Source organism: Egretta garzetta, unplaced genomic scaffold (genome assembly GCF_000687185.1).
Source record: "Egretta garzetta isolate BGI_Z169 unplaced genomic scaffold, ASM68718v1 scaffold48, whole genome shotgun sequence".
Classification (NCBI taxonomy): Eukaryota; Metazoa; Chordata; class Aves; order Pelecaniformes; family Ardeidae; genus Egretta; species Egretta garzetta.
This window is the reverse complement of record NW_009260595.1, coordinates 542285-564954: the sequence shown is the minus strand read 5'-3', so window position 1 is coordinate 564954 and position 22670 is coordinate 542285. Positions and strand designations below refer to the sequence as shown.

Below are 22670 nucleotides of genomic sequence, written 5' to 3'. Positions count from 1 at the left end.
TGCCTGAAATCTGTGTGTCTGATTATATATTTGTTCATTAAACAATATGTGTATTTGTTCTCTGCAGAAACATGATCAGGGACAAGTTCTATTGGATGTAGTCTTCAAGCATCTCGATTTGACAGAGAGAGATTACTTTGGTTTACAGTTGGCTGATGAATCTACTGATAACCCTGTAAGTTGTCTCTGTTTTATAAACACAATTTTATAAATCATAATCACGTTCATCACTGTGCTCTGTGTCATTGTAAAGAGAAGTAAATAGGAGCCATTGCAATATTGTGCAATTTTATTGAACTGTGTGATTTGAGTGGGTCAGTATCACCTTGTAGTTACGATAAAACTAAATGTTAATAGTCGCAAGCTTGAAGTAAAATGTTGAGATCTGTGCTTATGAAATAATACCTTAAAAGGATATTGCTTGTTCTATTCTATCTATTTACCAGATGGCTTGATCATTGTCAGTTGGGATAAGAAACAGTAATTCTCTTTTATTTTTTTTTTTCCCCATTAGGACATAACAAAAAATGGGAGGTTTTTAGATTGTCCTTTACAGTGTTTTTGTTTCTAGCCCAGATACCTGATAGGTCTTTTAATAGTGCTTCATATAGACCTGTCGGCTCATCACCTTAACAGAAGAACAAAGGGACTCCTTTGAAAATGAGTGTTTATAATAGTTCATGAACTTTAATTGAAAGGAAATTCCATAGGGCTGAAACTTTGTAAATCACTTTATAATTCACCAGTAGAAACTGATAGATCCAGCTGTAATGTTCAGTGGCTGTAATAGTTATAGCTGTACTGCTGAGATCATGATTTCTTGAAGAATACTCGTTGAAAACTTTCTTTTATAGGTATCAAATGTTCAATACTTGTTTTAAAGTGCAATTTAACTAAGTATTACTCCTTATAATACAGTTCTTTACCTAATTCCCATTATATGCATGTCACAGTGATGAGGTCTAAATATATCTCCAACTTGTGTGTCAAAAGTAATTTCTGTAATAATCACAAAATGTGCAGAATGTGATCTGTAGAGATAAATGACACTGTAAAGTGTTAATCATTCAGTAACTAAGGTGAATTTCAGAATATAGTGCAGTGTTCTTTGAGAAGTGCAGGTTTGGTCTACTGTTGTTTTACCATAAAGAGTGACTGTTCTAAATAGAAGGAATACTTTTTTTACCTTACTAAAAGGTTGGGTTTTTTCTTTTTACTTACTTTCAATGTCTTTGAATGTAGAAGAGGAAGAAAGAAGTCACAGTACAGCCATAATTTTTCTTCTGCCTGAATAACGAACTACTTCCACATTTCTTTCTTCTCTAGAGCAAATTAGTCTTAATTATATACTTTTTCTAAATTCTGGTAACATTAAGATTATTAATATGAATAAAGCTGTATAGCATAGTTGTAGATATTTAACAAAGTTTTCTTTTGTAAGTTTGTGGAGAGTTCTGTTAAGACATTGGCAAGCTGGCCTCATTTAATCTTTTTATTCTAAACTTTGTTTCCAGGCTGAAAAGACATAGGCATGCTGTAGAAAAGGCTGAATTATTTTTCAGCTTTGTTTGAGAAGTATTTAGTTGAATATCACTCAATATTTTGCTGAACATATAGAAATTTGTAGTGTTTTCTCGTTTGTCTGGCTTTCCAGAGCTTAGACCTCTAAGCTCTCTTTTTTTAATCTATCTGGATGCAGCTGAACACAACATTGTAATAGAAGGATCTGGTTAAGAGTTAGTCCAAAAGAAGAATGACTTCACACCTATTTGATATAAGCACATGCTTTAAAAGTTTAGTATTCTTTGACTTCTAAATATTTTGGCTTTTCAGCACATCTAGTTGCCATGAAAACAGTGTGTCAGAGCTAAATAGAAATGTTACCAGTATTAGTCATGTAAGCTTGGAGAATTTATGGATTTGACCAGTTTCAGTTTTTGATACCAGTTTTCTTTTACACTCTGTCAATTTGGACAAAGAAACTAGATTGGATTGACAAATAATTCTAGTTACTTGTGAAATAACACAGCGGAATATTACTAAGATATAGTCAATATGGCAAGAGATAAAGGTCATGGGGAAAAGGGGATTCTGCTAATTGACTGTGAAACCTCTCTATTTGTGCCTAAACGTGGATTTCATAAACTGCACAAGCTTTATGTTTTTGTATAATATTAATGTCACAGTAAAAGTCAATGCAAGAAAACATTGATGCTGTGTACAGCTGGTGTGGTGTGTTTGGCTAGGGTCTTGGGACTGGATGCCAGGAGCAATGCTGAGAAGGGGGTATTGGTGTGTAGTGGGAGTGAGGGTGCAGTAAATACTGTCAGTGTGGGTGCTGGAGTACCCTTGGCAGGAGGCAGTGAGGCAGGGATCATCACTGGGGGAGAAGAGGGTACAGAAATGACTCTCCAAGGGACTGGAATACAAACTTCATGGATCCCTAAATCTGTCTGCCTCTCAGACTTACTGAGATGTAAATAGTATAACATGTCTTGCTAGCAGCACCTTGATTCATAAAATTCTGTTACTTTTGCCTAAATCCTGTCAACTTCAGCTTCTTTACAATATTAAGTGGTTTAACGCTCTGCAGTTTCTGAGAGAAAATCACATTTTGAATTTGGATCCAATGGTATCGCTTGAAAACATGAATATTGCCTGTTAAATATGGTTGAAAAAAAAGTTACACTTCTGTGATTTGAGCTATGCTAGTACATACCATACAACCAGAAGGCAATGTAAATGCAAGCTTTTCTGCTAGGCATTTCAATTGCAGGTCTTCTGGATTAACTGTAACCTCAAACAGTACTTCCCACAAAAAAAAAAGAGTGATTATCAGTCAGATCTGTGCATTTATCAGATATATTGGATCATAGCCCCTTGCTTAAAGGTACTCAAGAATCTTTTACCATGTTTTGAAAGATTCTTATATAAAATTAATGTGTATCCCTGGCTGGAAAGTACTTCCTTAAGCCTTTACATTTGGTCTTAAAAGTTAATTGATCCTTTTCTTAGAAATAATCACACTCTAAGCTGTATCAAACACTCTCTCTAGTTCCTCTTAAGTCATCTACTACAAGGATACAGCTTTTGGATGTAGTCATCGTTATTTGTTATTCCCGATGAATAAAGTGATTCAGAACTAACTTCAGATCCATAGTGTGTGTCAGATAGCTCAGGTAGCTCTTTGTGTTTGCTTCCTCCTCCCTCACATGAACAAAATAAAAAGCCCTGTGATAAATGTGACACAGTTACATGCCATACAGGGTTAGGTCTCTGTCACTTCATAGGAATGTGGCCATGTAACCATTTCCTGAGGCTTGCAGGCTTGCATTGCAAGGCAGGGTGAGGAATTGAACAGTATTTATGAAAAAGATAGACTTAAGAGTTAACTGAACTATGTTGGTATGTGCAGAGTCTGCTGGGTTGCTGGTGGGGAGTGGTTTAAACAACTTGTTGTTTAACAACTAGGGCTTTCCAGAGAACCATATTCCTCTCCAAAATTTGCAGCAATGATTTTTATAAAGTTCTGTCTGTACTTCTCCACAGCACCATTCTCCCATAGAGATGATGAAGATTGGGCACTGTTTGGTAAAATTGTTCTGTAGTTCTTAATCCAGTAGGCTGAGTGCTGAGCCTCTGGTTTCCAAGATTCCAATTAGCCATTTACCAGAGATGACACTCAGGCTGACAATTTTAAGAGAATCTGTGAGCCAGTGGGATCCTTCCCTGGATGTGTCAGACCTGCAAAATGCATAGTCAAAAGTACTAGAACTAGTTTAAATGAATTAACTTCTGAGTTGGGTAAATTAGCCTCTTTATAGCTTTTCACTGCCACAGTTAGTTCACTTTAGATAATCAGTTTAAAGAGTAGCTGAAGATTGTTAAACACACCATAACTGAGTTCTAACCTCTCTCAGGCTCACGTGACTGTCATAGAACCAAGTCATAGTCGAATTAGTACTGTAAGAGGCAGATATGAAATCATAGAATCGTTTAGGTTGGAAAAGACGTTTAAGATCATCAAGTCCAACCGTTACCCTAACCCTGCCATCCCACCACTAAACCATGTCCCTAAGCACCTCATCTACCTGTCTTTTAAATACCTCCAGGGATGGGGACTTGACCACTTCCCTGGGCAGCCCATTCCAGTGCCTGACAACCCTTTCAGTGAAGACATTTTTCCTAATGTCCAACCTAAACCTGCCCTGGCACAACTTCAGACCATTTCCCCATGTCCTATTGCCCATTACCAGGGAGAAGAGGCTGACCCCCACCTCACTACAGCCTCCTTTCAGGCAGTTGTAGAGGGCGATAAGGTCTCCCCTCAGCCTCTTCTTCTCCAGGCTAAACAACCCCAGTTCCCTCAGTTGGCCTCGGCCCATCGATCCAGCCTGTCCAGGTCCCTCTGCAGAGCCCTCCTCCCCTCGAGCAGATCAACGCTCCCACCTGGTTTGGTGTCATCTGCAAACTTACTGAGGGCACACTCAATGCCCTCGTCCGGGTTGTTGGTAAAGGTATTAAACAAGACCGGCCCTAGAACTGAGCCCTAGGGGACACCCCTTGTGACCAGCCGCCAACTGGATTTAGCTCCATTCACCACAACTCTCTGGGCTCGGCCATCCATCCAGCTTTTTACCCAGTGAAGAGTACACCTGTCTAGGCCATGAACTGCCAGCTTCTCTAGGAGAATGCTGTGGGAAATTGTGTCAAAGGCTTTGCTGAAGTCCAGGTAAACAACATCCACAGCCTTTCCCTCATCCACCCCGTGGGTCACCTGGTCATAGAAGGAAATCAGGTTGATCAGGCAAGACCTGCCTTTCATGAACCCATGCTGGCTGGGCCTGATCCCCTGATTGTCCTCCATATGCCTGGTGAGCATGCTCAAGATGAACTGGTCCATAATCTTCCCCAGTACTGAGGTCAGGCTGACAGGTCTGTAGTTCCCCGGATCCTCCTTCCGGCCCTTCTTGAAGATAGGCGTCACATTTGCCAACCTCCCAGTCATCTGGGACCTCCCCTGTTATCCAGGACTGCTGATAAATGATGGAGAGTGGCTTGGCCAGCTCCTCTGCCAGCTCCTTCAGCACTCTTGGGTGGATCCCATCTGGCCCCGTAGACTTGTGGACGTCCAGGTGGCATAGCAGGTCAAAAACTGCTTCCTCCTGGATTATGTGGGGTTTATTCCACTTACCATCCCCATCTTCCAGCTTGGGGGGCCGAGTACCCTGAGGATAACTTGTTAGGCCATTAAAGACCGAGGCAAAGAAGGCGTTAAGTATGTCAGCCTTTTCCTCATCCTTAGTGGCAATGTTCCCCTTTGTATCCACCTGAGGATGGAGGTTCTCCCTGGCTCTCTTTTTGCTGTTAATGTATTTATAAAAACTTTTCTTATTAACCCTTACAACAGTGGCCAGGTTAAATTTCAGCTGGGCTTTAGCCTTTCTAATTTCCTCTCTGCATGACCTGACAAGATCCCTGTACTCTTCTTTGGTTGCCTGCCCCTTCCTCCAAGGGACAAGAGGTTAATCTCAGGGAAAGAAGAACAGTAGCTACTGTTGATGATAATGTTGGTGTCTTTCCAGAATCAGTAAGAAGACTTTGTATGCCAGTAAGACATTTTGGTAAAAGACCAAATAAAAAGTAATGGAAAACCAACAGTTACTTAATGTATAAGGCTATAATTTGTACATTTTTGTTTCTCTAAAGTTGGTGTTAAAATTTGTCTTTTTCCAGAGGTGGTTGGATCCAAACAAACCTATCAGGAAACAATTAAAAAGTGAGTACATGTATGTATTTGGTCAATTCATATATTGTTATTATGCTGTTTTTCCAGGGTACCCTGATTAATTAGAAATAACTTTTCTTGACTGTAGGAGGATCACCTCACAGTTTGAACTTCAGAGTTAAGTTTTTTGTAAGTGACCCAAACAAGCTCCAAGAAGAATATACAAGGTAGGTCTACTAAATTTATCAATAAAACAGTTTTCTAGAAGGCTTATGTTTAAGGGGAAAACTATCATTATTTTTTTTTAGGTATAACATGGAAATTTTCTTTTAAATAATTTTTGTCATATGTGCAAGCTTCTAATTTTTGCCTAATAATTACAGATATGAACTATGCAGTTACATCAAATCAGTATAACAAAAAGCCTCTGTGAATAAATTTACAATTTTATATGCGAAGTGAAGTAACTACATGAAGAAAGTACTACCAAGTAGAAACAGAAAAGGGAAAATAGAGAAGAGAGGAAAAAGTTAATCGCACTGTTCACCAATGAGTACAAATTTAATTTTATCCTTACTTTTGTTCTCCTTTGTGATTAAGAAATTCCTGAGCTTTCTCCATTTTTTTCTTGACAACTCCCCTTCCCCCCCCCCCACCAAATTTTCTGCTTGTCACTAATAAAATTAATCTCTGTTTGTACGGTTGTAGTCCGAGCTTGAAGCATGCAAGCTTTTTTTGATAGCAGTATGTTGAAGTCTGTTGAAGAAAATGCTCAGTGTGAATCAAGATAGGAGGCTTGTGAGTTGCAATTAGTCCCTGAAGAAATGCCTCAAATTTTCAGTATTCTTAATTAGTTCTGCTCCTCTACATAACTCGCATGATTTGACAGATTGGAATTTTTGGATGTCAGCCATTGTGAAAACAGGTCAGCCCCATTCAAAAAACAATATTAAATTATTAAGGATAGCTTTAGAAATATAAGTACCAAAACCGTGAAAGTTTGAGTCCACGTTTGTTTATAATTGCTTTTGATTTGTCATATTTTGGGCAAAATCTTACACACATCTATGCAGACAGAATGTACTAAAATCAGTCTCAGAAATCCTGGATCAGGCTTTGTTTTATTGAAATATTTACTCTGAGAAAATTTGGCAATTTGCTATATCCAAATAATGAAAAATGTGTTATTTGAATTAAAGGACAATATGTTAATATTCCTAAGGAGATGGGGAAAAAAAAAGTAAACATTGATCAATGTGAAGTAAACAGTAAAGGAGAGAACTGTTTTCTTTAAATGTTATGTTGTAAATACAAAGCTATAAATACAGCATCCTTTTAGATTAGAAGTAATGTATGATTGCTGTATCTAGGTCAACTCTTGCCTTTTTTGCTAATAGGCCTAATTGCCCCTGAGAAAACTTGTTTGTCTTTGGAATTATTATAGACAGAGTTTTATCCATGGGGTTTTTTGGAATGAAGTAGGATGTCATGTCACAAATATGGGGTCCTTTCATGTAATTGGTATTTGCCCCTTACTTAAGAAAAGAAACAAAACACAAACTTCTGACAATTCCAGCTCAAAGTGAGACTTTTCAAAGACGCTCAGTTTTTAGAAATTTCTTGAAAAAAGAGGAATGAGCCAATATGTGAAGCAGTATGAATAGACATCACGGAAAGGTTCAGTGCAAGCTCATGTCTTATTAGACCTCTGCAAATTCGTGTAAGGTTATAAATGCCCCAGGTCAGGAAAGGTCAGTGGGAGCTCACCTTGTGTTGGAGAGTTTAACTTTAGGAGCTTGTCTGGGTCAGAAATGGGGCTTCATTAGTTCTGCTCATGGCAGAAAGACTTGCTTATTAATGTTGACTCCAGTTACCAATAACTGTGTCTTACCCTTTTCTAGAGAGAGAGATAAGGAAGATGAAAACACTGTAATGCAATGCCACCTTCATTGTTTTAGCTGAATTTGTTTTGCAGGCTTTTTCAGATCTACATTGCTAAAGCTTCTATTGATTTCCCATTTTGCTCAATAATATGCGAGGCTTCTGTGTTCAAAGTGAGGTGGTTGGCTAACAAGCGATTAACTTCACTGTTTGCTGAAAACACTGGACAGAAAATGAACTCTGCTTGGTGTTCCTTAATCATGAGGTCCCTTAAGTACCATGGAATACTTGTAATAAAGCATTACACCAAAAAAAAAAAAAAAAAAGGTGCAGCTGCACATACAGAATGTTTTTGTCCTGCATTTTTGCAGCCATAAATGCTAACAGGAAAAATAGGAAAAATTGATTTGTTCGGTATATTTGTGAAGAGGTGCTCAAGCTAAACATGTGAAGCATATCCTTTTAATATATAAATTTAACTTGTCATTTATTGCTTTTTTAACAAGTAAAGAAATTTTGCTTTATCTGTCTCTCTTGATTTCAATATGCATTTTAAGGTGGAAAATGAAAAAGTATTTTGAGGTCTCTAAAGCCAGGACAATGTCTTAGTTTAACTTCTTGAGGTTAATACCTTAAACTAAGCTTCTTGCCATTCTGCTCAGTTAAAGAACCTCTAGGAGGTTTTGTAGGAGTTGAGCTCATGGACTGACGTCTTTGCTTGCCAGTTTGCAAGTGCTTTCCCTCATTTTCTTTCAAACACGGAATGCTTTACCTTTCCAGTACATTTAGCTTGTTAAGTGATTGGATTTCTGTGTGTATATTTGTAAATGTTTGTGGAAGTCTTTAAAGTAGTAATTAATCCACTTTCTGAAGACTACACAATTATGGGAAGTCATATTATGTGTCATGAATTGGTATATTTTGTTTTTAATTTCGTGGTGCAAGTTAATATTGGGAAATATTTAATGTTTTGTTTCAGTCAAACTTGAACTAGGTGGTTTTGATAAGTAATTCTGATGAGTGTTTATAATGAATGGTATGGCTGACTCTACTTTCAAATCAGAACTACAAGAAGGAAACCAGATGATTTTTATAATTATGACTTTAATAATAATAACAACAACAACGTAGGAGGTCCCAAACCAGAACAAATTTATAAAAAAGCAGGTGTTATGTTTAAATTTTCCACTCAGTGAAACTTTTTTTTAAATAAAAAGGCATTAGAGCCTAAATTCTACAGTTGCTTTTATGCCCTGTTTTAAGGGGTTTTTGCTGAAAGTTTAAGCTTGTGCTAACATTCTGCCATCTCACTAAGTCTTGTTTGTTACCCCACTTCAATCTCAGTGGAAGTCATTGGAGGTTTACAGCAGGTGTGATTTGCCACTTGATATAAGCATTTATACTACTTTGAAGTTGTCTAAAACCTTTGAGTGAAATGTGAAGGAACTAAATTTAAACAAAAGATTCATTCTGAGACATGAACAAAATATTTGGGTTTTGTTGGAGAAAAAAAAAGGAAGTAATTTAGAGGGATATCTGCAGTTTTGCGTTTGTTGGGGTTTTTAAGTCATAGTGTTTCTGCTGCCATTGTTTGGTGGGAAATAGTTCTTGTTTTAAAGTGTTCATCTGTTCCTTTTGCTGCTTCCATCTCCTTCCTGACTTGAAAAGAGTGGGCATGGGAAGACTAGATGAATTTCTAAAACAAGCTTTTCTTGCATCATAATAAAAGAAAACTTCAGAAGTTCAAGGGAAGTCAAGTGGAAGGTGTTTGACATAATAGAATTGTCAACTTTTATTTAATAATGTAACTCCAAAATACTAAAAGTTATTATTTAATTTAAATGAAAACAGAGTAATATAAAATATTCTGTGAGAATAAATTAATTTTATCTACCTGGAGTACAAATCATTCTTATTAAGGTACCTTCATACACAGATGCAAACTTCAACTTTTAGTTGCCATATTGAATAGTTCTGTTATTCACGCTCATTCATCATGAAGGCACTTTGTCCTTTTTTTTAAACTTTAAGTTCAACATAAATACTGAAAATAAAGCAGGTAGAATGTAAAATTTGCAGCCTTTTAGTGAAATATAATGTATAACTTCATAGCCTGTAACTAGTTTAATTTACAAAGTTATATTATTATTTTACTACTCTCAGTTTGATTTCTTTCCCAGAGGAGTTTAAGAAATAGCATGCAAAATGTAAAGTTTGAGTTTTGCACTAACTGAAAGCAAAATGCATTAAACTGATTGAAATGGTTAAGTAATTTTATTTTTAATTATAGTGTGTTTTGTTTTGTTTTGTTTTTCAAATAAGGTACCAGTATTTTTTGCAAATTAAACAGGACATTCTTACTGGAAGGTAAGATATTTTTGTTGTGTTAAACATTAAATGCACCTTTGGTTGAGAAAAACTTAATGATGGGGATTTCACCTGAAAAAACAGTTAAAATAAATCACATTTTATGCAAGTAGGAGTGTTTATAATAATTTTTCTGTTCAATTTGTTCATAGGCTATGAAAGATCAGGTTTTTTAAAGTAACCAAATTTCATACAAAATATGTAATTTTAGTTTTTTCTCATTTTAAAAACAAAACAGATTGCCCTGTCCTTATAATACTGCTGCTCTTCTGGCTTCCTATGCTGTTCAATGTAAGTATAATTAGTATTTGTGTATGTTAGTCCTGAAATACATAAAAAGCAGTATTGATTAGTTTCTAAAGAATGTAGTTGGTATTGCATTATATGGTGATTTTTGTGGACGTGAATGCTACTTTTCTCATGATTAAGGAAATATAGTTGGTTGGTTTTTCTCCTCCAGCATGTTTTGCTGAATTAGATACAGAAAAAATACTGGTAACTCTCTGCTTTCCTTCTTTAGACCCATGCAGTTAAAAAACCCCAAAGCAACCCTCTTGTATTTCTCTGTATTCTGAAGTGTGTGGTTGGGTTTTTTCCTTTGAGAGATACTAAAGCATTTTTTAAACATGTAAACATTTTTAACATACCATATAGTGAACCTCCAAATAGGTGTGGAAAAGGGAATTCTGGTTATATCTAGCCAAAAAGTTCAATACCTGTGTTGTCAATTTTAAACCATCAAGTGAGTACATAAGTCTTGAAGACTGAGATTTAGTTGTCTTCCTCTCTCCCCATTTTCTTCCATAAGCTTAAATTGTTCAGTGGGAAAAAAAACCCCAAACACCCACAATAACCAACCAACTAAAAGACTGTTCAGCACTTAGTTCTTGAAACTTGTGGTTGTCAGAAATTCAGTTTTATAGGCAATCCTGATACATCCATCTATATTCATGTGGTTTTCTACTATTAAAGATACTTATATCTACATTTCATTTAGTAGTTTGTATACTTTGTACATACCAGAGAAGTAGTGTCCATATTAATTTTTTCAGGGAAAAATGTATGAAAGTATTAATGTAATTTTTTAATGCATAGTTTTGATAAGTGATCACCTTTTTCCAGATCAATCAATAGAGCAATTTGTCTTAAAACTCCCAAACTCCAGCTACTTGGAAATAGATATGTACTGCAAGTGCTGCATGCTTTAGGTATTTGCCTTAGAAGAGATGAAGTATTTGATAATGAAGCAGGCACTGTGAAAAGTTTATAACATTTTCAGCTATTAATAATGCAATATTTTTATATTTCAAATATTGTAAAAGTGGTGAGTATGCACAGTGAATTGTAGTTACATTTACATGTGATATCCCACTGCCCTTAAGTTCTTCAGTGTGCAGACCCGTGTCTAATAATTTTCTGTGCATGCCTATTACTAAACTCTCTCTGGGTTTAGCTCTTGGGATTCTTTATAAATATAGGTAAACAGCAGATGTAGTTATCAGACAGTCCTGTATTCTCTGTAGCAGACTTTAGCAAGGCATGTACTCTGTTACGAAACCTGGTCCCGTTTTCCAATTTTAAAATTATTTAAAATAGGATCTGTTTCTGGCAGTGCAAGTGCCCCAGACTTCTTTCCTACCTTCCCTTCCCTTGCTTATCCTCCCGCTCCACGAGTGCCTTCATCCCTCTTGTCAGTTCTTCCATGCCCCATAAAACTGTCAGTAGGCCTGCCCAAGACCCCACGTCATGTAGTGTTGCTGTGAACTTTCCAGTTTTCACGTTACGTTGTTTATCTATCGCTGTAGGTCTGTTACATGGATTACAGATATTTAAAGCTGATTTTTTTTTGGATTATAGTTAGAAAGCCTCAAAGCCTGTATTTTTTGCAACTGTTGTTGTATGTTTCTTATTCTGAAAATAAATGTGATTTTAATTTATTTCTTATAATTTTAAGAAGGTGTTAGAAATTATGTAAATGCACTTTTTACTAGTTTCAAGCGAAGTAGTTTCAATGTAGTTGTATGTATGTGTACTTTTTTCCATACATACAATTGAATGTGCAAAAAAATATTTTTCTAATGCTTCTGAATATATCTTGGTACAGAATGAGTTGGTGGGTTTTGCAGATATTCATGAAGAAATAGCAGTTGTAGTGTTAAAGTCTAATCACATGAAAGCGAGCAAAGGTAAAATAGGAAAAGAAAAAAATCAAATACCTTGAAGTATATTACTTAGTGCTAGCCATTATGAGAGCATTTATGTATTAATTTGTGTATTAAAAACTAAACACTTCATAAACTTCCTTCATAAGTACCTACTCAAAGCTCTCTTTAAATGATCTCCACGGTATTCACTGAGAATGTGACTGTTTATGCAAAAGGGAAAAGGGGAGTTCAAATGTCTTCTCTATTTTTGTTTGCTGTAGATCATAAAGTATGTGGGAGCAGACTCTTGTGAATTTGGGGGCATTGCACAATGCCAAGTACATCAGTGATAAACAATAACCTCTCTTTTTAATATTTTAGCCGAGCTGGGAGACTACAACCATTCAGAAAACTTGCCAGGCTACCTCTCAGACTATTCTTTCATCCCTAGCCAGCCTCAAGACTTTGAAAAAGAAATAGCAAAATTACATCAGCAGCACATGTAAGGATTTACAGCAGAAGTTATTGACTGACTTTGTCAAATCCTACTGCTGGTGCTGTGCTATTGTATAAAAATGAGTATTTTGTCTTAAAGGTTTCTGGGGGTTTTTTTGTTGGTGTTTTTTTTTTTTAAGAGTATGTTTAATGTGATTTTTTGGGGGGGGTAGATTGTCTGTGTGATAAATACCATTGATACTCTGCACAGATAGAATATCTATGACAGAATGACAGGGAAAATAAGTGAAATAATTAACGTGTTAAAGGTACACTGAAAATAGTGTTTGTGTGTATTGCATAGGATATTAATTTAGCAGGGTATAATTTCTTCAAGAGTTTTTTTTCAGTCTTTAAGAATGCTCTGTGCATAAAGGCTTTGTTCTCACCAGTAAACAAGAGTTACTTTAGAAGTAACAAAGTCCTTTTCTTCAGTATCTGCTCTTTCCTGTGTGTGTGTCTGTGACCTTTCACTAAAGAGGAAAAGGCAATGAAGCAATGGAAAATATTTTTTTTTTCCAGTGTGTAACATTGTGGTACTTTTCAGTGATGGTTCCTTGGTATTCTAGAACTTAAGTACTTTTTGTTACAGTTAAATTTAACAAAATGTAAGCTATGTTTACAAAAACATTTGCTTAGTTGGGGCATGTTGTTGGCTTTAGAAACTACTGAATGTTATATTTCAGTCAATGGCTTAGCAAATTCTTTTAGGTAGCATAAAGAAATTAGAGTGAGTTGATGGTAATTGAAACTTTAAGGGTGAACCTTGGAGAGAAATTGCTGTTACCAATACAAAATACAGGACTGCAAAAGTAATTTCCAGATTCTGGAGTTCCACAGACATTTAAATGATACAGTGCGTTAGAAATAAAACATATCCGTTTGCAAGCTGTGCTGCGGACTCTTGTCAAGTCTTTGTCTATGTGGAAGCACAAGTTTTTTTCTGTTAAAATTTTTGGGTTACAGTCTGTTGACAGTGAGAAAGGAAATTCAGATTTCAGGGTGGGGGGTGGAACTGGTAAAACAAATGCAAATTTTCTGCTTTAGCTCACTAGGGAGCCTGATGTAGGGGCTTATGTTAGAATGTTCCTGATTTAGCTTCTTTCTTTCAGAGGGTTGTCTCCTGCAGAAGCAGAGTTCAATTATCTCAATACAGCACGTACCTTAGAACTTTATGGAGTTGAATTGCACTATGCAAGGGTAAGTTTGGATGAACTAGTATTGTAATGCAAAAATGGATTCCTCGGAGATCTGTGGACAAATCAATATTTTATTATTTTTTTTTAGTGAGCCTTCCTGGCTGCTGCTTATAAGAGAAAAAAATGATTAGATTATCTTATTAGGTGACTAACTGTGATTTACCAATTTCAGTAGCTGCTATTTCGCTCTAGTGAGGGTATTTCTTTGCTTAAATTTGAGCTTAGTTATACATGTGTTATTCAGGTTGAGCCTTGTTGGCCTGAACGCCAGTTCAGTTGGCTACTGGTGAATAAGTAAAATGTGCTTGTTGAATGTGCTTTTGATATTTAAGGATGTCAGCTTTGCAAAATATTTAATTTGGTTCTGATTAGAACCACATTATAAATCATCATTATCTAATATGAACTGTTAGTGTAAGGTGACTGCACTATAATTTGATAAAGCATCGATTTTACCTGGTAAAGCAAGTAGCTCGAGGTCTTGACTCAACGATCTCACCCTGTCAATACAGTGCTACCATTTCTGCAAAGCCTCTGAATACAATTATTTTTAGTAACTGACACCTCTGTTTTATAAAGATTCTTGTCCTATTCCTTAAGTTTAGAGAAAGTTGCAATAGAATTTGAAACGTACCCCACTTCACTGCTGTCTGTATCCTGCTGTTATTGCACACATATTGAGACCTATAGTAGGTGTGTGATTAGAGTGCAAAGATATTTCAGGAAAAATGTGCTATTTAAATACACTTACAATATTGTTTGTTTTAGAATCTCTCTTCTCTCTATTCTGAGATTGCAATTTCCTTTCAGGTAGGAATTTAAGTTGCTTGTTGCTTTTAGTGTAGCAAACATCAAGCCAGTCTATTAGTGCTGTTGCTTGTAATAAACTGCTAGATTACTCTATATTGTGTTTTTCTTTGAAGCTGGTGGAAGACAGAAGATGTAACTTAAGAAACTAAAATTAGATGTTAGCTTATAAAGAACTCTGAGCAAACATTCAGGCTTGTCCTAAATTGGAATGAATAATTTAATTCTTACTTAACTTATTGTTGTGGTTTAACCCAGCAGATAGCTGAACACCACACAGCCACTCGCTCATTCCCCTCCTCCCCCTGGCCCCTGTGGGATGGGGAAGAGAATCTGGGGGGGGGGATAAAAAAGTAAAACCCATGGGTTGAGATAAAGACAGTTTAACAAAACAGCCAAGAATGATGATAATAACAACGTTAAGAGAATATACAGAATATGTAAAATAAGCGATGCACAATGCAGTTGCTCACCACTCGATGACCGATGCCCAGCCTGTACCCAAGCAGCGACCACTGCCCCCCCCCGGCCAACTCCTCCCAGTTTATATACTCAGCATGACGTCATATGGTCTGGAATAGCCCTTTGGGCAGTTGGGGTCAGCTGTCCTGGCTGTGCCCCCTCCCAGCTTCTTGTGCACCTGGCAGAGCATGGGAAGCTGAAAAGTCCTTGACTAGCGCAAGCACTACTTAGCAACAACTAAAATATCAGTGAGTTATCAACATTATTCTCATACTAAATCTAAAACACCGTACTATACCAGCTACTAGGAAGAAAATTAACTCTGTCCCAGCTGAAACCAGGACACTTATTAAATAACACATTTCTTTCCATGTTTATTGAGATCTGCTTTACTGTGGTATGTGTGTTGAGAGAGAGAGGAGAATGAATATATATGAGGTTTCAAATATATTTATATTGTTCTTCAAGTAATTTTCTCTTTTCTTTTAAAGGATCAGAGTAACAATGAAATAATGATTGGAGTGATGTCAGGTGGAATACTAATTTTTAAGAACAGAGTACGAATTAACACCTTTCAGTGGTAAGGACAGCTGTTTAAGCTAATTTTTTGTTTGGAATTTCAAAACATATTTTTACCACTACCAGTGTCACATGCTTTAAAAAAGACTGAAACTTAGTTGTTAGCATATCAAGTTGAAATGATTCACCTCATGCTGTGCTATGGGTAATTTTATGATGGGGTTTTGTCCTGTTCTGCATGCTGTGCTGTTAAATGATTGTGGTGAAAACTATAATGAATTTTAATACATTTTTTTGTTCAGGAGTTTGTAGGCATACTTTACATTTAATTAACTATACATAGCCAGGGCCAGTACTATGGTCTAGCTCACAGCCTTTAAAGAGACGACTGAACTTAAAAATATTAACCTGGTGAGTGATTGCTCTTACCTGGTTTCATCACGTGTAATTTAATTGCACTGTGTGTATTAAATTTAACGTAGGTATGGCACGTGAGGATAACTGAGGTGGAGCATTCAGGGTATTGTCCTCTCTACATCCATAGATAACCATTTTCATTCTAAGGATCAAAGAGTGCATTTATTGCAGAAAAAAACTGTAATTTATTTTTCCTCTTAACTAAAATATTTTTTAAAGCTGTTCTGTAAACATAGTTTTATCCTCATTAAATACTTTACTCTAGTTATCAGCTTTCCTGGGATTCTGTTCTTATTTATTCATGTAAGAAGGGGAAAGATATGAGAAATCCTGTTCTACACTATAACTTCTATAGTGCTTTACAGAAGTTATGTCACCTCCCCCAGTGCTTTTTTTTTTAGTTCCCTCAGAAGTAACTTTCCCTTGGTTTCCTATGCCTGCTTGGAATCCACTTTGACAGCCTTTCTTACTACATATGTCGCTGAGTGTGCTATAACAGCATTTTGAGTGGGTGAAGTCAGCCATATATAATTATCATAACAGGCAGTAGTTTACCAGGCACAAAACCTGTTCGCTCTAGAAAAAAATATAAGTTTTGCATTTTCATTTGCTACTGATTTGTGTGCTTGGGCAGTGCAGACTGGACGTTTCTAAAGTTCTTGGCTGGTCTGTCATCTTCATATAAACAGATTAAATTGATTACCACAATTGAAACTGGGAAAACTTTTCTCTGAATTCAGACTGATACGGGCAGTTGAAATCTTTGGGTTTTTATTGTTTTCTGTCAGCACAGGGTAAGATCCATTACCTGTAATCAGTGACCTGTTCTCACTTAGTAAGTTCCCTTGCAGAGATTCAGGATGTTAGTCACAGTCTTGATCTTTCCTGCAATGCAATGAATTTGAGACATTCTGGTCTCCTGTGCTAAGCATAGTCTCAAGTTCTGTTATGTATTTGGTGGTTTACCATGTGGAGGAACACTGTGAATGGTCAAGTTTTGGTAGATTTTTGGTAGAGGAAAAAAGACAAAGCTACGATATAAATGTTATCCACAGACAGATACAGTTGAACATGGTAAACATTTTGCCTGTAAGCATTTAAAGAAAAATAAGCCTGAGGCAGTTATGGAGCATGTAAATTTTTGGTCTCCATGGTTAGTTGGGTAAATTAAATATGGATCTTGCAATGATAAGTCTGGAACTACCGTACTAGTCAGCCAGACCTTTATAATAGTGACATGTTCTAAGAAAGATATCCTTCAGCTGGTAAGAGTTTTGAAATGTTAGAGCCATTTCTGGGTTAAGGCCGCTTTGTAAATGCAATGCTGTAATAATCAGGAAGGTTTTAATTCAGGCTGCTTTTACTGCTGTTTTGGGGGGGAAAACAGTAGTAGTAGAAGCAAGTTCTATAAAACGCACCAGTGAATTACTGAGTATGTACAGTGTAAGTCATAATTAAGCTACATGTCCCTACTGGAAGCTAGAGGTTTCTGTGAGTTCTGCTTCATATTGTTTGCATGCCAGGGATGCTGATCTAAATTCTTAATGTGGTTTTTGTGTGTGTGTAATTACCTAAACAGTTCTTCTTTGTATTCAACCATATCAGCTGACATCAGGGATATTAATTTCTTCCTGTGAAGACTATAGTACCAACATAATTGGTCTTTACAAAAACACCCCACCCTCCCCTTGCATACACACCCCCACCATTTTGTCCGATTATAGGCTTTCTTTTGCTATGAGTAAGGATCTGAAATGTCAGTTCTCACAATATAGCTCAATAGTAGACCTATTACCTTTCCTTTTTATCCACAGTCATACAGCTACTCCAGTGACACCAGTCCTGATACTTATTCTTGCTTGTATTTATTCTTGCTCCTGTGAAACTGGAGCTGTGTAATGTCTTCTCAGTGCTTTATGGCTACAGTGAATGTTTAGATATCCCTTTTTCAGTACTCCTGGGCTGAGTTTTGAGACAAGTGAGAGGATAGACATGCATGTATGTGGGAAGAAACAAAGATTTAACTGTATTGCTCAGAGAAGAACCAAGTAAATTGTCTTTGCCTTCTCCCTCTTAATTTGATACTATATCAAAATTGCATTTTGTGATCCTTGTGATCATGGGGAGAAATGAAACAGGAGGGAGACAAGGAGGGAATAAGGCAAAACAAAGGAGACTGCCTTCTATCCAGTGTGTCCTAACTTGATCTTCTTATATTGTGGGTAATTCCTCTTTTCCCCAGTCTGCTACCAGGCACAGAGGCCTGTGAATCCAGGGGGCAGATCTTGCCCTTGAAGGACCAAAGGAGAAGAGCATGGAGTACCTTGGCCTTTCCTTTGTTACTAGATCACCTGCCCAGCAGTGGAGACACACTTTCCTTTGCCTCTATTTTGCGGCCAATGTACCCCTAGGAAGCTTTCTTACCTTTCACTTCCATTGGCAGCTGCAACTGCAGTTGCAGCTTGGCTTTCCTAATTTTATCCCTGAATGCATAGGTAGTACTGCTGTGTTCCTCCTTGGTCATCTGATCCTGCTTCTGCATCCTGTACACTTCCTTTTGTGTTTGAGCTCAGTCAGCAGTTCCGAGTTCATCCAAGTTAGCCTCCTTCTGTGCTTCTAGCATATCATGTTTTCTAGCATATCTGGGTTGTTGTGGATCAAGAAGAGTGGCCTTTAAGATTGGCCACCTATCCTCAATTCCTGTGTCCCAAAAGGCTGCTTCCAAGGGATTTTGCCTGCCAGAGCTCTGAGCAAGCTGAAGTTTCTTCTCCTGAACTCCAGGGTTGTTTAATGTGCTGCACCCCTCCTCACTTCCCTCAGGATCTTTAGCTTCACCATCTCACAGCCACTGGAGCCACGTTTGCCTTTTACTACTAAATCTGGACAGTCCTTCCTTGTTTGTGAGTTGTGCTACCAAGAGCATCTTCCTGAGCTGACAGGTCCAGACCCTGTGCCAAAGAAGTCTTGGTTGAGAAATTTGCTGGATCGCTTGTGTCCTGCCTTGTCACCTTCTCGGCAAGGGTTGGGGTGGTAAAGTCCTTAGTGAGAACCAGGGCTTGGTATCATGAGACTCCTTCCACGTGTTTGAGTACAGTCTTCATTTTAGACTAGGATTTTTAAATATCTCATAATTTAAAAGATATCTCTTATGATTTAGGATGTCTGAGATAAATGGAAACTGGAAAATCATACCAGGAAAACATTATTGATGCCTGCCTATTCTTACCCTTTCCTTGGATATGCACCATTGCCAACAGTCAGAGAAAGGAACCATAGGCAGACATACCTTTTGCTTCGGCCGAGTATGGATATCTTTATTTAATGACTAGCAGCCTGTGAGCAATACATATGAACTCTCTCTTATCTGCTGTATTTTTCCAAAATAGCTGAGATTGAGCTTTACTGAGTCATTTCTTTGTACTTGAATGGTGACTTTTATGGGTTGAGTTAGACCTTATTGTTATAGTTTTGAGTCTGTTCCAAATGGTTGCAGGCTTAAAAGGCAGCTGACCTCACTCTGCCTAAATTATGGGGTCGGATTAAAAACCAGTATGTATAGCTTTCATCCTTATCATTCTCCTTGAGTCTGTAAATCACCAAAGGCAGTAAGTTCTTTAGCAAAAGAGGGAAAAACAACAGTAAAAGGTAGTAGAATGTTTTTACAAATGGAATGTTTTTTATTTATTTTCACGTTTCCTGTTGGCATGCAAAGCAAATCTGATATGTTTTAGAGTGTATGCAGTTCAGTTTTTAGAAGATATATATTAAAAGGTTCTTTTAATTGCCCTGTACCCCAAAATTTTAGAAAATCAATCACAACATATTTCTGATTACCAGCAGCCTAAATAGTCTAATAAAACCTTTTTCTGTTTTTTTTTTTTTCCCCCCCCACAGTCAGACTGCTATAATCACTAGTGTCTATCCCATCCAGCAAATTTAAGACTCATCTCTAATCATTCTTAAGCAACTGTTTGTTACAGGAGGTGCTAAGAAAATTGCTGCATTGCCAGTGGAATAACTTGATTTCAGTAGATAAACTGTTAGCCCCCTTTTTAGTTTCTAATCCCTGAGAAACTAACTGCAATAGCAACAATTTGTTAAGAATTAAAAAAAAAAAAAGACAGTTATAGCTGCTGCTTTTTTAATTTTTTTTTTTTTTTACTAATGGCAAAGCTAGGAAAGAAAAAAGAAATCGGAAAATATTTAAATAAGCATAATTTAAAGGCTAATATTCACAAACTCCCTTAATGTTATTGGAGATAGAAACTCTCTCAACAAGTTAGGACATCCAAGTTAGGTTCCTGCTCCGAATAATCCCCTGGAGAAAAATGCCTCCATTTGATTTAGTTAAGAAGATAATTTCTATATCTATAGATATCCAACTTAGGTGTCTGTTAATGTTTGCTTCTCATGCTTCCTAGTCTAGAGGGTTTTTTATTCAATACAGTGATTAATATGCAGGTGGTAATTCCAGTCATTATTGAGGTCCCTGTATATTCTTCATCATTAAGTTTATCTCAAAAATTGTAGCACTGCCTTCGTTGACATTTTGTTTGGTTTGGGTTTTTTTTTTTTCTTTCTTTTGTAGCTTTATCAAGCCAATATAATAACTTGAAGTACAGGGACTATCAGAGATGACAGTTCAGATTAGTTAGGGTGCTCTGTATAAACGTGCTGTGTAAAAGGTTGAAGAAAAACCCTGAAGAGTTTGCTTGTAATTTCCTGCAAGTTCACTGTGTGATCTAGATTCTCTTTTACTTTGAGTTTCATGACAATTGTCAGCGAAATATCTTCTGAGTGACATAGCATTTGAATTTAGTGTTCTACAGTTTGCAGTATTGTATCAGTTGTTCCTTTTAAAAGTCACAGAAGTTAATGTTTTTTCTTGTTACAATTGTAACCTTGCTTTTATTCTTGACCAAAATAATACTCCAATATATTTAATATAGGATGCGCACTATCCTAATATTGCATTTCTTTGAAAAAGTGTATAACTAGATTGTGATGGAAATACGGCCTGTCTTTTCTCATTTAGCATAACTGGCATTACAGTGACCATCCAAAATTGTCTGGAATTACTGCCAGCATCTTGTATACTTATAGATAACCTCCAAGACAAAAAGATCTGTAGGCTGATTTTTCCCTGTCATGTGATACTTTAAATGTTTTTTCCTCTTCATAGTGAGATGATTTTTTGTTTTGTTTTTTAACTTTATAAATACCAAGATCACAAGTCCTTATCTCTGTGTTTATATCTTGCCTGAGCTATTTTACTAAAACAAGTTCTGGTTATAATTAAAGACATGTAAGAACATAGAGAAAGAGTATGTCTTTCAGGAATCAGGTGAAGAAATTTCTGAGAAAAGAGAACATTTGGTTGGAATGACCTGGGGATAGAATACCTCTTTGGACTTTGGAACTGGGAAAGGATACTTAAATTAGCAACTGCCTTGGGTTTAGGATGGAAACAAGTATACGGCTCATAAATTTCAAATTATACAAGCTATTTTATGTAATCTTTGATATGTTATTTTTTGTCTATGGAAATTTCATGGGCATGAAATGAAATCTGGCCTCTCTAGAAAGTATATTTTCTGTGGGTGTATTTAAGCCTTTAACCATGATTCAGTATACTAAGTGTTTAAATATTGTGATTTTATTTTTCATTTAGGTTGAAGATTGTAAAAATTTCTTTTAAGTGCAAACAGTTTTTTATTCAACTTAGGAAAGAATTGGTAAGTACTGTCTTAAATTTCATTTCAAAAAATGAGAGCAATGAAATTTCTTTGTACTGCACGTCTACGTTATACTGACTGATATTATGTTGATTCTTGTCTTTATCTGCAATTAAAAGTCCAGCTTCACCAGCATTCTGGATATTTCAGTTCTCAAATGGGCCATTACATGCTTTATAAGACTTTTTTTTCATTTGATTTGCCTTATATCTTAGATAAGTTTAGTTTTACATTTGTATGCAGGAAATTTAACTTGCTTATATAAGACAAATGTTGAAAAGCTTGAAAGTAAATCAATATTAAATTTAAATTTCACAAGAAACCAAATTAAAGGTAATGCTTAATGCTGCTTCTAGTTGTGTATGTGCTTGTAAGTAAATGTTTGATTAAAACATGCTGCTTTGTATTCATATTTAGTAATACAAGCTGGCTGTATTATAGTTAAACAGAAGAGATAAAAATGTTTTTGCAGTTTTAAATTATGTTTCATAATTTTTGATGCGTACTTCTAAATTTGTTGGGGAAAAAGTTGAAGTTTTCTGTGAAGAATGTGTGTTTCACTGCCTGTGTTGTGTGTTGGCTACCATGTGAAGCACCACAGGACCACTGCGCATTTAATTCAGCAAGAAATGGATTGTTCCATGCCTCCAAGAGATTAGACTCTTAAACCCATCACAGACATATCACTGGGGAAAGATGGAGGAAATAATTAAAAATATGACTGTGATTAACTCATCAGATTAGTTAAAAGCTTTTGTGCAGTTCTCACAGCTGAAAGGATTTGAAGACCTGAAATGCAGAGTTACTGACTAGATAAAAAAGATGGAATCTAGGCAGAAATACATCCTGAGTACTATAGGACTACTGCAGATTTAGAGACAATATGGTTAAGCAAGAAAAATATAAGGAGGAAACA

At 36.4% G+C, this 22670-nt stretch overlaps 1 protein-coding gene across 3 annotated transcripts in view; it reads left to right on the top strand.

Moving 5' to 3' along the window:
• Nucleotides 1-22670, top strand: part of PTPN4 (protein tyrosine phosphatase non-receptor type 4) — an 88944-nt gene that overhangs the window by 23476 nt on the left and 42798 nt on the right. For all 3 annotated transcript variants that reach the window (XR_004842747.1, XM_035900231.1, XM_009644681.2), the window contains exons 3-11: nucleotides 68-175; nucleotides 5737-5779; nucleotides 5877-5955; nucleotides 9932-9976; nucleotides 10215-10267; nucleotides 12502-12622; nucleotides 13728-13815; nucleotides 15575-15663; nucleotides 21691-21754. Coding sequence is in view for 2 of the 3 variants with exons in the window: in XM_035900231.1 (XP_035756124.1) it covers nucleotides 68-175; nucleotides 5737-5779; nucleotides 5877-5955; nucleotides 9932-9976; nucleotides 10215-10267; nucleotides 12502-12622; nucleotides 13728-13815; nucleotides 15575-15663; nucleotides 21691-21754 (690 nt within the window). In the remaining variant the exon portion in view is untranslated. The remainder of the gene's footprint in view (nucleotides 1-67; nucleotides 176-5736; nucleotides 5780-5876; nucleotides 5956-9931; nucleotides 9977-10214; nucleotides 10268-12501; nucleotides 12623-13727; nucleotides 13816-15574; nucleotides 15664-21690; nucleotides 21755-22670) is intronic.